Source organism: Berghia stephanieae, chromosome 10 (assembly GCF_034508935.2).
Source record: "Berghia stephanieae isolate SIO BIC M18660-M18661 chromosome 10, UCSD_Bste_1.3, whole genome shotgun sequence".
NCBI lineage: Eukaryota > Metazoa > Mollusca > Gastropoda > Nudibranchia > Aeolidiidae > Berghia > Berghia stephanieae.
The window spans coordinates 28,056,058-28,073,117 of record NC_088369.1 but is presented as its reverse complement, the minus strand read 5'-3'; the positions used below and the strand labels follow the sequence as shown (position 1 = coordinate 28,073,117).

The window sequence follows — 17,060 nt, the reverse complement described above, 5'->3', positions numbered from 1 at the left end:
AGGGACCCCTTGTAAAGCGCTTTGAGAACGTTTGGTGGATATTGCGCTATATAAAAAGCTCAATTTTTGTTTTGTTTTTAATAGTGAAAACATCAGACTCCTTTTTATTTATCACGATCTCAACTGAAATTGGTTCTCTTCATTTAATTGCATTAACGTCATTTTTTTTTTTTTAATGCTTGTCAGAGTGGTTATAAGTATTAGTCCACAGTACATAATAAGCAGATAATGTTAAACATAGGCAACAACTTTTCAATGAACGTGCACACGGCGATGGCGATCGGATTAAATCGAATATCATTTGGCTTAATCAGAGTGACAAAACCAGGGATATCAGGTAGTGGTGTAAGATAAAGATCTGAAAAAGCGTGTATGCAACGACGCCGGATAAAACAGAGAGAAAAACTGAATGCAATTGTGTGTAATTCAAATATGTATAAAGTTCGTTATAAAGTGCACTTACTTGCAGGTCTGATAACCCAAATTGTTATTGGCTCATTGTTGTAATGGAAATACCAATGCAAAATATTGTCCCGTACAACAATGTTATATAAGCCCACAAATGCGTACAGTCTTCCGACCTGCAAATATTGCAAGTAGTTTTTCACTCTTCATTCTTATGTGTATTCGTTTTATGTATTAAAAAAATGTTGTTTTTTTTAATTTATTTATTTAATTATCTTTATTTATTTATTTATCTTTATTTATTTAATCACAGAAAGTGCATTTGATACAGAATCTTATATATTTAGCACAGACTTCATAATTCTTAGAATTAAAAAAAAAAAGAAATCAGTTATCAGTGTTAAGTTCACTTCGACCTATTGAAACTGTCAATCACAAATATCTGTTTCAATTTTTGAAAGGTTAATTATAATGTGGGTTGTCTTTATCCATCTTGTAATTGTTATTTTTATTTATATTTTAATGAACTACATACAGAGTTCTGCGGTTATTTCATATATAAAGTCCTCAGTATAAAGTCCTCAATTCGCTCACTTGACTGAGAGGGGTGCTTTAAAAAAAATAATTATTTAGACGATGATCGGGGATACATCTTCGATACATGGTGTCATTGCCATAGGATATGGGTTTCGTCTTTTAACAAAGTCAAACCATGCAACGGACGGCTGACAATGATCGTTGATTTCTAAAATCGTTTTGTTTTGTTGTTGTTTCTTATTATGTTTTGTTTTTGATCAGGCATTTTATTGGATATTGTAAGAGTGTTATTTTTAAAAAGGTCATTAGTATTTATGTATGCATGACCTTAATCTCATTTCTATGTATGCTTCGCGTTTGATCTTCGGTAGGCCTACGTTTGAATCTATCAAACGTTGAACAAACTCGTCATCAGATATGACCTCGTCGAGATTCATTTTGTTATTGTTTTGATTCCTCTTTTCATGCACAGACACGCACGCATGCACACACAAGCACATACACACATACTGAAGTACACAATGTCAAAACACATTTAATTTATTTTTGACCAGAAGACTTTATCTTGGTGACCCCCAACTTGTCAAGATTTCTTAATTAAGCCCGAGACTTCAAATGAATTTGTCAAAGTAATATTAAGCTGATACTGATACTGATAGAAAATGTGGCCTGTAAAAAGTTATAAACAAAAATTAATATAACAGCTTCAAAAAAAAAAAAAAAAAAAAAGAAAAAAAAAGAACAAAATACCAAACACGGAACGTTTCCGACTCAAAACATTTCTTCCGTCAACAACAAAATAGCCCCCACTAAAACCATAAAAATACATTTGTATTAGGTACTAAAAAACCAGATCGATCGAAGAAGGAGGAGGAGGAGAAGAAGACACGAGTTTTATGACGCTTTTTGCCAAGGCCTCTGTGGTGTAATGGTAGCACGTCTGACCGGTAATCAGGTCTTAGGTTCGATCCTCAGTCGAGGAAGACTGATTTTTGGGATGTTTTATTTTTCTCTTGTAATTTTCTTTCTTGCTTTGTCTGATACTGTTTTCGATACACTTTCTCAGATAGTTATTAATAGAAACCATCTTTATGCCTCCTCTATTCGGTAAAGATCCCTTGCTGGTGTCAGGTGAAGGCTCGGTGGGCTTCTCTGGGTACAGGGGTACGGTATGATGATATTGTTCTTTGAACTACTCTGTAATCTATTTATTACTATTTTTTATTCTTATAAAGTATTTTTTTCTTATGCGTCCTTGCCTCAAGATTGTTGTGGCCTACACTTTATTTACATATCCTGTTTGTTAGTGCCGTCTTTCTGTCCTTGCTCAGGCATTGAAAAGAGAAATAAACCACAGTGACGGAGTAAGATTAAACAAAACGAATATCATAATTTTCGACTCTACACGTGGCTTCTCTGTTCACAATCTCTCTCTCTCTCTCTCTCTCTCTCTCTCTCTCTCTCTCTCTCTCACACACACACACACACACACACACACACATATCCACGCCTTTTAAAAAATAATTTGGCCAGCAATCTCGTCCTTATTGATCGGCGATCATGCTCAAGGATGTCCCAAGTTTGAGAGTTTTTGACAAGAGGAGGGTCATTTTAATCGAGAATGTTAGAGGTCGGCGGGTGACGACGGATGTGGATCTTTTAAAGGCTGTTGACATCAGAGAAGATGAGAGACATGATGGCCGATATCTGCAACAGGAGACCTGGCACTTAATTAATTGTTTGTTTTTATTTATTTTTCTTCTTTCTTGTGTCACCAGTTGGCTGAATCCTCTGTTCAAAAAGGGTTATCAACGAAATCTGGAACCTGAAGATCTTTTCAATGTCAGTCCCACGGACAGGTCCGATCACCTAGGTTGTAAATTGGAAAGGTAAGAGATTCTCTCTCTCTCTCTCTCTCTCTCTCTCTCTCTCTCTCTCTCTCTCTCTCTCTCTCTCTCTCTCTCTCTCTCTCTCTCTTCTCTCTCTCACTACACCCACTCACACACTCTCTCTCTTCTCTCACCACACCCCACACTAACACACACACACACACACACACACACACACACATACATGTGCACATACACAACCACGGAACGGCGGAGTCAGCATTCAACACACGCTTAGCAAGGCATAGCAATATAATTTTTATGGATGGATCAGCACCATTATTTATCTTATCACCAACCCACTTGTTTTGTAATGGATGGTATGCTTATCATTTATAATTATATAGGTTAACTATTACAATTATTCAACATAATCTCTCTCTCTCTCTCTCTCTCTCTCTCTCTCTCTCTCTCTCTCTCTCTCTCTCTCTCTCTCTCTCTCTCTCTCTCTCTCTCTCTCTATGTCCCCATGACCCTAACACAGCTCTTGCGTATTATCAATCTGGTCTGGTGTGCTCTCAAATAATGAAGACCCATGTAGTAAAGTCAGATTGAACAGAGTCAAGATAACTCATATGGTTCTTCTTCTTCTTCTTCTTCTTCTTCTTCTTCTTCTTCTTCTTCTTCTTCTTCTTCTTCTTCTTCTTAGTGGAAACCTCCAATATTGTCGAGAATCACTCACAGATTGTAGGGTATTACATTGTAAACTTGTTAAAATACTGCACATAATTATAATACTAATAAAAATGCGTAAATTAAAAAGTCACGATGTGAGCTCTAGAAACCACGTGAAGGCATGTTGGCAACCGTTTTCAGAAGCAGGAACGTTGAGAAGGTAGATGTTAAACTTCGCAAGTCGATACACATAGTGCCAGAAAGCGGGAATGAGGATACCCCTCTCAAGCGCATAATGGACGGTGCCCCCGTCTCGAACCGAAATAAGTCCCGGCAACCCTTGTACGCAGATTCCCTGACTACGGACATAGATGCATATATACGAGATGGAAGTCGGTTTGGACGAATTCAATCCCTCGAGGGGGCGGGACATAAACTCCTCGAAACTGGGGGGAGAAGTTCCCAGGTTTCCCCACATGCAAGAGGAGACACTCACTGGGTGGCATCGAATCGGCTTCGGTCGAGAACCTGCCTAACGGCAAAATCGCTTCATCAGTGGGGACTTTCCACCTGTCCAATATGTACCCGTTGTGGTAACGAGTCCGAAACCGCAGAGCATCCAGTTGAACGGTCTGTTGTGACTAAGCTTTTGGGTTGGTTTGTGATGGTGCACAAGTGCGGTAAAGAATTTGCTGATTGGGTCAACCGTCATAAAATAGTACACCATTAGAAGCTGCTGCTGCCACGTCAGCTAGGACGCTATTCCACAGTTGGGCAGTGGAAGGGAAAAACGAATACATGTGGGCGTCCGTTTTTTAAAAATGTTGGGATGGTTACTCTTACTGCATGTCCCCTCGTTGTTCTTTGGTCGAAATCTTTGATGTGGTCTGGCAGTTTAAGGCACGACTTTTTGTAGTAGATTTTGTGGAACATTTGCCCAATTGAATGAGAAGAGTCAAGATGACTCATATGTATGGTATTTTAAGAACAAGCGGACAGCCACGTAAAGTCAGATTGAAAAGAGTCAAGATGACTCATATGTATGGTATTTTAAGAACAAGCGGACAGCCACGTAAAGTCAGATTGAAAAGAGTCAAGATGGCTCATATGCACGGTATTAGTTTTAAGGACAAGATGGCTATCCAAACATTTTTGAAAACTCATTTGTTCATTTTATCTCACTTAAAAAAATTAAAAAATCCCAAGCCGATTTGATTTTTGGAACACAATTTCAGTATTTTCATGTAAAAAACTGTAAATGTGTAAAATTGAACGATCTCATATAAGATATGTATAAGAAGTCGATTATAATCTTTAAAATGGCATCCCAGTAACTCAAATAATAAAACCTTTTTTTGAAATGCGGCATACCCTACTTGCTCTTATTATTGCGCGTAGAAGGGATCCTAAGCAAACATTTCTTTTGACCTTAGACAGTGGACGACGTGCCGTTATGAATCTCCGATAAAAGCTTGGATATAAACTAAATTAATTTTTAAAGTATTAGTCTAGGGTAAGAGTTTACCAAATTTTTAAAGTGAGAGAATGTTGTGCCTCAAGATTGAATGATTTTATCATTATTAATTATTACTTTTTTCCGGTTTTTTTTCTGTTTTTTTTTTTTTTTTTTTTTTTTTTTTTTTTTGTTGTCGTTTTTTTTGTTTTTGTTTTTTGTTTTGTTTTGGTTTTGTTTTTTCTTTTTTTTTTCTTTTTGTAACTTTCACTCCTAATCGTCGTAACATACCTAAAAAAAGCCCCCCAAAAAACAAAGGTCGCCATTCAGGATTTTGTGGACATACGAGAGTTTAAGTTTAAGAGATCACACTTATCGCGCATCACGTATCGATCACATGATTATTCTTATTATACGTAAAAATAGTGCCGCTATGCAATTTTTATTGGATGGCACACACAGTGAAAACATTTCCGTGACCCGTGTGAAAATCGAATAGGCGGCACTTTTTTTTTTTTAACGTATAATGAGAATGATCCTGTGTTCGATATATGATGCGTGTATTACCATCTGCCAAACCTCTCCATTGACCAAGTATAAGGAGCCATTCAAGATTCAGACTTTATCTGACGAACACGATGTTAATCACATGTTACTGTCACAGTCCGTTTTTTTATCGCAATTTCGTCTCGAATACAAGTGTCCATTTCAGATAACAAACGATCTTTAAATAAAGGTCTGATGTAATAGTTATCGTGTTACAAAAGGGTTGCATCAAATAGTGAATAGATAGAAATAAAATATTATTTTAAAAAATAGGTTTGGGGATCAAGATTGTTCCGAATAGACAATGTAAAATTTTTGCCATCGATCACAGAATTCCTAGCAAATCTAAGAATTATAAAACTATTTCTTACAGACCGATATACAATTAACTCGCAAACATTTTTATTTCAGGCTAATTCTATCATCCGTTGACACAATTTAATACGAAGAAAATTTGCTAGGTCATAATACTCAGTCATTTTTGACGTTTGACTTTCAATGCGAGTATCATTTCTTCAATGAAATTCTAGCATATCCACAACAAAAATTGATGACGTAATTTTAAATCTTTAGCAAGTAATAATAATCTCATCCGCAACAAAAAAAAATGATGACCTAATTTTAAATCTCTCTTGATACTATCAAGCAATGATAATCTTTCTAATCTATTCTTTTAAAAAAAATAGGGCTGGGGACGACGTCGGTTGGGGATCCACATTGCTCCGTTAAGCCAATAATACATTTTTATCATCGAGCACAGAATTACCGGCAAATCTAAGAATACAATACTGTTGTATAATAAGTATAATAATAATAATAATAATAATAATAATAATAATAATAATAATAATAATAATAATAATAATAATAATAATAGATGACTGCCTGTTCCTTTATTTCTCCGCAAATAATGCCGGTTCTCCACTCAGTAGTAAAATAAAAAAGAAGAGAAAACGCTTGTAGTGCACTCCGTCGTTTACTTGCTCATTTTATTGACATTATTATTATTATTATTATTATTATTATTATTATTATTATTATTATTATTATTATTATTATTAGTAGTAGTAGTAGTAGTAGTAGTAGTAGTAGTAGTAGTAGTAGTAGTAGTAGTAGTAGTAGTAGTAGTAGTAGTAGTAGTAGTAGTAGTAGTAGTAGTAGTAGTAGTAGTAGTAGTAGTAGTAGTAGTGGTACTACTACTACTACTACTACTACTACTACTACTACTACTACTACTACTACTACTACTACTACTACTACTACTACTACTACTACTACTACTACTACTACTACTAACAACAACAACAACAACAACAACAACAACAACAACAACTACTACTACTACTACTACTACTACTACTACTACTACTACTACTACTACTACTACTACTACTACTACTACTACTACTACTGTACTGACATTATAACATCATTATATTATAGTGTTGAAAGTTGTGTCCAAAGACTGGGCCGCCAGTTGATTACGTCTTTAATCTCCCAACGACGAACTCATAAAGAACATAATATATGACCCTTAGTGCGCATGTGAATGCTGAAGAAGCTAGATTTGCAATTTTTAAAAATGTATGAATGAAAAGTTTAGCCGAAAAAAAAAATACAATTGATAATTCCAGAATTCGACAGTATGACAGTATCGTTTGCCAACGAAAGATAACACTTGCATCTCTTTCAATATACCCTCTAATCCAATATCAAGAAGTCACGAGTGAATTCATATTCATACAAAGTTACTACTACTACTACTACTACTACTACTACTACTACTACTACTACTACTACTACTACTACTACTACTACTACTACTACTATTAGTAGTCGTCGTTAGTGCCGCGCTGAAGACCGGTCTGGACCGGCGGTCCCACGGTCTTTTAGCTGTGAACCGAAGACCGGTCCCATAGGGGAAGACCTGCGGCGGTCCTCACTTCTTATCACCTTTCAACTAGTGCGGGGCGGTCCTTGGCAAGCTTAAGGACCACGGTCCTACGGTCTCGCGCCATAGCCTACTACTTTCCCAGCGATTCGTTGCTTCGGTTGCCTATCTTCCACTAATCACCACCCATCCCACTTAATTAATCGCACCCACCCCCCTTTGCCATACACTAAACGACACAGACGACCATACAGGCAGACGACCACCAACCTCCACTCCGCAAACCGCCCTTTCGTGTGTGAGATGGGGGGAACAGGAGGCGCACGCCTTGGACGATTCCATTATACGGGGTAAATTTCAAAATTTACTACACCATAATGATCGCAATGACAATGATCTATGGTGAAGGCATGACCCCTCTTCTCTAATGGGTTATTGTTTGAAATGTATGTGACTACTAAAGATGTGTGTGTTTGTGTGTGTGTGTGTGTGTGTGTCGAACCTAGCAATTAGCAAATCCGATTTTTTGTTTTCTTTTGTCCATCTCTTGTCACCACTCCTTTCTATCGCAGTGTTGTCATTTAAAATAATACAATAATATTAAAATTTCGTTTGGTGTTTTTACTAATCAAATAATATGAGTTTCATTAGTTTCTTCCTTCCAAAAAACCCAGTTATAACGTCTGAATTTTAAAAAAGTCCAATAGAATATTTGGGGACCCCGATAGCTCAGTTGATAGAGCACTCTCTTTATACGCAAAGGGCCAGAGATCGATCCCGGGTGCAGTCGAGTTTTTTTCTGAATCCCTGTCTACTCAGCAATGAATGGGTAGCTGAGTTTGTTAGATCTGGCGAAAAGTCACCATCGACCCCTCTTATTACCTCATCCACCCCCTCTTATTATAACTTCACGTCTCTCTCTTACTCTTCAATGCTCGCTGCCCTCTAATGTGTGTGTGTGGGGGGGGGGGGGGGGGAGGGGGGGGGGTAGGAGTTGCGTGTGTGTATCAACGCCACGAACAACTCGATCAACGCCTTGGGCGATGCCATTATCTCCGTTAATGGGGATAAATTTCAAATTTTATTAAATTATCGAAGTAACAATGAAGTACGGTGAGCAAATAAAGAAGGCATCACCCCTCTTCTCTAATTAGGTTACAATTTGAAATGAGTGTGACTACTCCGTGTGTTTTACTCCTGTAGACCACGGTTTTCATCGTGTAGCGGTCTTTAACGGTTCAAGAATGAACGATCCCACGGTCTCAAAGGTCAAACCGGTTCGAATTTCCAACAGTCTCTCAGGAATGTTCAATGTCGAAAAGGACCGGTCCTAGGACCGGTCCTTGCGGTCTTCATTTCCCAAGGACCGTAGGACTGTGGTCCTTAAGCTTGCCAAGGACCGCCCCGCACTAGTCGTCGTCGTCGTCATTGTCGTCGTCGTCGTCGTCGTCGTCGTAGTAGTAGTAGTAGTAGTAGTAGTAGTAGTAGTAGTAGTAGTAGTAGTAGTAGTAGTAGTAGTAGTAGTAGTAGTAGTAGTAGTAGTATACTAACGAAAGAGTGAAAAGGAAAGGCTTCGTATGGGAACAAAACAGACAATGGACGTTTCAGGTACAACCCCTTCGTCAGCACAACAATACACAAATAAACGTGGAAAACAAATAAAATATAATGAAAAATAACTTGTATCGTCTGGGCTCAATGGTGGTTGCAGTATGAATGAAATGTTAGAAAAGTGAGTGGAGCAGGCACTTATGTTGGTAACAACAAGACATGAAGTGAATAGAAAAGTGCCAGAAGACAATAGAGAATAAAAAATTTTTTTTCGCGGCGGTGGTGGGGTTTGAACCTGCGACCTTATTGGTACGACAACTCCGCCTGGCAGGTGAGAGCGTGGCTCTACCGTGTGAGCTATCCACGAACACAAAAATATTCGTTTCAAACTCAAAGTCATTACTAGATCCCTCTCTCACCCACTTCTTGAGACCGCCGATTCGTTCGTACACCACCATCGCGAATAATTTTGACCAGCAGTTAAGCTTAATAGCCAATATTCTCAACACAAACATATAACAAAGAAACGATTGAGACATTGAGTATGCTCCGGTGTATGGGGTGAATTTTTAATTCAGAAAAGTGAGTGGAGCAGGCACTTATGTTGGTAACAACAAGACATGAAGTGAATAGAAAAGTGCCAGAAGACAATAGAGAATAAAAATTTTTTTTTTTCCGCGGCGGTGGTGGGGTTTGAACCTGCGACCTTATTGGTACGACAACTCCGCCTGGCAGGTGAGAGCGTGGCTCTACCGTGTGAGCTATCCACGAACACAAAAATATTCGTTTCAAACTCAAAGTCATTACTAGATCCCTCTCTCACCCACTTCTTGAGACCGCCGATTCGTTCGTACACCACCATCGTGAATAATTTTGACCAGCAGTTAAGCTTAATAGCCAATATTCTCAACACAAACATATAACAAAGAAACGATTGAGACATTGAGTATGCTCCGGTGTATGGGGTGAATTTTTAATTCAGAAAAGTGAGTGGAGCAGGCACTTATGTTGGTAACAACAAGACATGAAGTGAATAGAAAAGTGCCAGAAGACAATAGAGAATAAAAAATTTTTTATTCTCTATTGTCTTCTGGCACTTTTCTATTCACTTCATGTCTTGTTGTTACCAACATAAGTGCCTGCTCCACTCACTTTTCTGAATTAAAAATTCACCCCATACACCGGAGCATACTCAATGTCTCAATCGTTTCTTTGTTATATGTTTGTGTTGAGAATATTGGCTATTAAGCTTAACTGCTGGTCAAAATTATTCGCGATGGTGGTGTACGAACGAATCGGCGGTCTCAAGAAGTGGGTGAGAGAGGGATCTAGTAATGACTTTGAGTTTGAAACGAATATTTTTGTGTTCGTGGATAGCTCACACGGTAGAGCCACGCTCTCACCTGCCAGGCGGAGTTGTCGTACCAATAAGGTCGCAGGTTCAAACCCCACCACCGCCGCGAAAAAAAAAAAAAAAAAATTTTATTCTCTATTGTCTTCTGGCACTTTTCTATTCACTTCATGTCTTGTTGAATGAAATGTTAGCGTGGCGTGGGTAGAGGATAGGGTGCCCCAGGGGGGGGGGGGGTGATCTAATTGATAAGAAAAGGTCAGCGTCAGGGAACAGTAGTAGTAGTAGTAGTAGTAGTAGTAGTATCTACTACTACTACTACTACTACTACTACTACTACTACTACTACTACTACTACTACTACTACTACTACTACCACTACTACTACTACTACTACTACTATGTCTTTTATCTTCCATTATTTTCTGGAAGGTTCTGTTCCCTGACGCTGACCTTTTCTTATCAATTAGATCACCCCCCCCCCCCCCCCCCTGGGGCACCCTATCCTCTACCCACGCCACGCTAACATTTCATTCATACTGCAACCACCATTGAGTACAGACGATATTATTATTATTATTATTATTATTATTATTATTATTATTATTATTATTATTATTATTATTATTATTATTATCATTATCATTATCATTATTATTATTATTATTATTATTATTATTATTATTATTATTATTATTATTATTATTATTATTATTATTATTATTATCATTATCATTATCATTATCATCATCATCATCATCATCATCATCATCATCATCATCATCATTATTATTATTATTATTATTATTATTATTATTATTATTATTATTATTATTATTATTATTATTATTATCACCATCTTCATATCGTTGTTGTTGTTACTTTTGTTATGATTGTTATTTTTAATGTGGCAAGAATATTGTTGAAAGGGTCGGACTCATTTGCAACGACATTAATACTCAGTCTGGCGGTATTCAGGGCTGTCAGAGAATCGTGTTTCTATTTATTATTATTCAGTCATGATAATCTTCAGCGGATCCGCGGAATTCCGGGATTTTGGAATTTTCTCGGAAAATTTTAGCTGATTTTTCCGGGTCAAACATTCTCCTCTGATAAAAGCTCAGGTCAAGTGGTGGATCCGTGAAAAAAATCACCATCATATCTTGTGTCGTATTTTGACACCTGTGCTCAGTTGCATGAATTTTAGTGACACTGCCATTTTTATGGCGTCAGTCTAGATAAATTGGCGCCAGATGTCAAACCTGAGACAAGGCAATTGGTGGTCGAAAAGAAAGGGGATGGGGTAGGAGGTAAATGAGTCTAGATTTTATTTTTAAGGAGGTCAAGAGTGGTAGTACAGTTGTAGGTCCGTTTAAAAAGAATTATTTTAAGTTACCCCGTTATTAAAAAAAGAATAAGCCTCATCAGTTAAACTCTCTCTCTCTCTCTCTCTCTCTCTCTCTCTCTCTCTCTCTCTCTCTCTCTCTCTCTCTCTCTCTCTCTCTCTTTTTTTTTTTTTTTTTTTCTTTTTTTCTCTCTTTCTCTCTCTCTCTCTCTTTTCCTCTTTCTATTTCACTTTCCCTCTTTACCACTCTTTCTTTGCCCCCCTCTCTCTTTCTGTTTCTCTCTTTCTGTCTTTCCCTTACCAACATATTATATCTCTCCTAGCCATTCTTCTATCAATCTTCATGTTAACTTTATAAACGTCCTCTTGTTATAGAGATATGATATTAATCTGTTACAATTATAAGGGGTGCTCAATAGTTTACTCTTTCTAAAAGATAAAATAAGTAAGATGAAATACTTTCAGGCCTTTTGACCAAAGTTTAATTTAAAATTTCTTGAATAGAGGGTATTAAAAAAAATCATTTCAAGGAAAGGACAATTCATTACAAATTTAAATAAAGTAAGTTATATCTCTATTATTACGAATAGATAAGTCAGAAGTAGTAATATAATATTCGAAACTATGATATTTTATGTTATGATTTTATTTGAGTTGACCGATGGACCGATATATTGACAAATTTTTGACAAATTTTTGACAAATTGCCATTATCACCACTATTGTTATTATTATTATTATTATTATTATTATTATTATTATTATTATTATTATTATTATTATTATTATTATTATTATTATTATTATTATTATTATTGTTATTGTTATTATTAATGTTATTATTATTATTGTTGATGGTGCTAATTCAAAAAAATTATCTCTTTTTTTTCCTCTTTTTTTTTCAATAATAGTTTTTCCTAGTCTTGTTTGGTGAGTTTTTCGAGGAGGTCAGAGTGTTAGTAGTGTTTGGTTAGTAAGGTTCTATTTTGGCCACGTTTAAAGTAGAAATTGACCACGAGGAGCTCCGGCTATCTGCTAGGCCTGACAGTAAGCTTTACTTCACGAACTTATAGACTGACACTAACCTAAGAATTACATCACAATACAAGGTTACGACCAGCCACCGATCTTGTCTAAACCTTATCCTATTTCTATGCGACCACCAAGAGAAACTGAATAGTAAGTTGTATTCAACAGTGGTGTACAACCAATGAGGTTATTTATTTGTCTACTGGAGCATTACTAACTGCTGTCCACTTTTCATTTTCTCTTTATTTTTATTTTATTTTGGTGATCGTCGCCTTTTATGGTGACGTAATTTTTAAGTCAGTGTCAGGCTATAGAGAGAATGAACTTGACGTCACTCATCTTTTGAAAAAAAATATTTATAGGTATCCTCTTAGTGATTATTTCTCACAAAATTATATCTATCAGACCATAAACGTTAAACGTTTTGTCATGTTTAATCTGGCTGTCTGGGTGGGATTCCTGACCTCCCAAAGTAGGCAGGGAGGTACTTAGTGTGTCCTCTGTCTCGCCCTATATCTGTTTTCCAACATGCTTTCTGTCTTTGTCCTCGAATGAGATTACTTGGTTTTGTCCTGGCCCTGGTCGGATACCCTGGCTAGAAGGGAAACAGTCAAATGTATAGTTAGAGTTTATGGGAGACGATATTTCTTTCCTTGGAAATCATCTCTCGGTTGTGTTGAGAATGTTCCTCTCAGTGGAATCATGTGCTGGTTATCTCAAACTAAGTACATTGATGGTGTGCTTTTGGAATCTACATCTATTCCCTATTTGAACTAATTCCCCCTTGTCTTACTTTTTCTTGGGTGCTTTAGCTGTAAGTCTAGAATATTTTTACTATTCCATTTTCTTCTTTTTACTAGCGCTGATTTGACCTAAATGTGTTGCAAATGCTGTAAAACCTTAAAAAAAAAAAAAACAACGAGATAATCTGGCTGTCAGATGTTGTGAGTATTCTACCATCAAAATGTTTATGATCGCTACGGTCTGTCTGAGTCAGTCGGTTTATATAATGAAGAGCAAAAAGAGTCCAATTTTCCTTAAAAAGGCCATTGCAAATGTGTTGATGTTTGAAGAAATAAATATCAATAATCAAAAGAAATGGAAGCTTCTACATGTAATTAACGACAGACAAGGTGGACGTTTCGGATATTTCATATGTTGGCTTTCATTCATCGTGTTGCTTTTTGACAAAGGGGAAAGCCCGAAACTTCCACATTATATACCTTCGTTAATTAAATCGAAACTTCCATTCCTTTTACTATTGGAGAGAAATATAAAGTGAGTCAATGTGGCTCAAATATAAGGTAACAACACAAAACAAACAACGTTTCGGCCTTTGGCCTTCTTCCTTTTGGCTATTGTTATTTATATCTTTAAACAGACCAATTAAATATGACAAAATTCAAGATAACCAGCTGGTAAGGGAGGTACGAGGTGGGGTGGGGGGGGGGGGGGGGGGGGGGGGGGGGGGGGGGGGGGTATGTTAAAGGCTTGTTTCGATACTGTGCGCTTGGCTAAGAAACTCACAACATTGCCGTCCGGAAATATAACGGCCCAACACACAAATCTATGTGTTACATAGAATGTTTATAGTCCGGTTAATATAGTTTAGTGAGAATTACTTATGGCAAAAAAAAAAAAAAAAAAAAAAAAAAAACAGTAACAAAGACCTGAGTGACGTCATCTTCGGTCTATCTAGAGTTTATTGAGCGTGGTGAAACTGCAGGTGCTTTAATCAACTAACTGTCGTACTCTGGAAAAAAAAAAAATAATATTTTAAAAAATGACCAGGAAACTCGACCTTCAAATATCGATCGTTTTAAATGACCCTCATCTTGGCAAACACTCTTAAACCTGTCACCCAGGCATCAGGCAGCGCCCATTGCTCTCTACTATACAACGGTATAATATGTGTGTTTTATCCATGCAAATGTTCTGAACTGTAATTATGAATTATTCACGGAAGTTTTCTCGATGTTGATAGATATGCTGTCATTCATTGAATCATTCAACACACACTGAAATGCCAATCCAGCGTTACACGACACGTGTTTACAACCTATATTATTATTTGTGTATTCCACACGAAACATGATATTATCAGCGTGGTTTTGTAATAATCAGGCCGTCTAAAAAGGTCGTGGGTTTCGACTGGTTCTTGTCTCTCTTTCCCACAGGGTCGCCAGTTTTGTAAATAGAATTATATTACTGAGATATTATTATTATTATTCTTATTCTTATTATTATTATTATTATTATTATTATTATTATTATTATTATTATTATTATTATTATTATTATTATTATTATTATTATTATTATTATTATTATTATTATTATTATTATATTTTTTTTAAATTATTATTATTATTATTATTATTATTATTATTATTATTATTATTATTATTATTATTATTATTATTATTATTATTATTATTATTATCATTATTATTAATATTATTATTATTATTATTATTATTATTATTATTATTATTATTATTATTATTATTATTAATTGCTCTTTTAGCCATATATATATATATATATATATATATATATATATATATATATATATATATATATATATATATATATATGATATTTCGAAGACATTTTTTCATAAGATTGGTTGCTTTTACAATTAAAAAGACCTGGTGTATGTGTGACACGTTATCTGAAGACCCGTCGGCATCACGACTATAACTGTCCAACAACCTATATTAGATTACACCCACACCCACACTCACACATGCACTCTCTATGTGTATGTGTTTGTGATGCTCATTCTTTCTTTCTCTCTCACTATCTGACTCTCCCTATTTCTCTCTTCTTATCTGTCTCTCTCCCCCCCCCTCTCTCTCTCTCTCTCTCTCTCTCTCTCTTTCTCTTTCTCTTATTATTATTATTATTATTATTATTATTATTATTATTATTATTATTATTATTATTATTATTATTATTATTATTATTATTAATATTGTTGTTGTTGTTATTATTATTGTAAGTATTGGTGGTATTACCATTTTAATATTTTTTTGTGGTTATTAATGTCATGGTCTTTTTTTTGGTTCCGTTTACCATTTTTTAAATTTTTTTATTTCATGTATGTTGTCATCAAATATATATATATATGGATTATTGGCGAATTTAATCCTAAGATTAAAGATAACATATTATTCACTCAGAGATAAAGCTTGGCCAGTTGGCCAGAATTTTGCGAGGTGGAGCATACAGGTGCAGTGTCCCACTCTTCAGGCGTTAGAGTATCAATGGTAACTTATATCAATTGCTCTAAAGATGGGGTTAATGCAGTAAAAACGGGGCTTATAGACCATTGATCAAAATGGTCCTCCTTTTTCACTTTTTATGTCACCATCAGCACTGAGCTATCCAATGAAGATATTGACGAACTGATTGAAAAGTGATGAATTGGTGAAACGTTTTTATTCCTCAGAGAATGGCAGAAGCAGTTGGACGGTGTGAAGCACGGGAAACAGCCCAGTCTACTCAAGGCTTTGTTCCATACTTTTGGTATCCAGTACCTGTTGGTTGGCAGCGTTGTCTTCTTCGAGGTGAGTAGCTACAAAGGTCGAGGGGCTCTCTTTTCTTGTGACTCTCTCTCTCTCACTCTCTCTCTCTCTCTCTCTCTCTCTCTCTCTCTCTCTCTCTCTCTCTCTCTCTCTCTCTCTCTCTCGCTCGTTCTCTCGTCTGTAATTGTGTATCATTTCCAGACATAATCTCCCTCATAGATATCTACAGATTTATTTTAAAAAGAAGGCGAATGAGATGGGGCATATCATATTCTTGAGATGAATGAAATAAGGTTCCCATAAAGGAAGCTATATTAGAAATAACCATTTGGGAGGCGAAGTAGCCAGGTACTTACTTAAGGTATTGCTCATTGATCCGGAAGTCAGTCAATTTCATTTTTTTTCTTTGGGCAAGATAATGAACCCCCAATTTGCTCAATTTGGACAACATGAGTGATTCCAGTTCACATCATATCAGACATTTGTTTGATGAATTTTCTATAGTCTTTTGTGGAATGCTTCTGATGGCATCTTAATGATACCACGCAGATGGGCATATTAAAAAAACAACAAACAATTATTTGGAAAGAAAATAAGAATTGTCCTAAACTTTTCGTTGAATCAGATTTTAAAAAAATATATGAGCTTTTTCAAACAGCAATACCCACTGAATGTGTTCAATACACTTCAAAGACGTCCCAAACCAACAACAAAACATAATATATACAAGAGACAAGACATATGTGAGGTGCTATAATGATTAAAGAAAAAAAATTGGAGATGGACAGCTCTGTTATTGGCCAAGTGCTCATTTTAATTCTGAACACAGTGCGAGAATGTGAGTAAAAAGAACCTTTTCCATGGACTCAACTTTACAGCACCCACGATAAGAGCCAAAACTATTAATTTATTATCATA

At 36.0% G+C, this 17,060-nt stretch overlaps 1 protein-coding gene across 17 annotated transcripts in view; it reads left to right on the top strand.

The window, feature by feature from the left end:
* LOC144980920 (ATP-binding cassette sub-family C member 4-like) overlaps window positions 1-17,060 on the top strand; it is a 139,549-nt gene that overhangs the window by 6,771 nt on the left and 115,718 nt on the right. For all 17 annotated transcript variants that reach the window (XM_078928843.1, XM_078928847.1, XM_078928841.1 and 14 more), the window contains 2 exons: window positions 2,721-2,831; window positions 16,067-16,184. In XM_078928843.1, coding sequence (XP_078784969.1) covers window positions 2,721-2,831; window positions 16,067-16,184 — 229 coding nt within the window. The remainder of the gene's footprint in view (window positions 1-2,720; window positions 2,832-16,066; window positions 16,185-17,060) is intronic.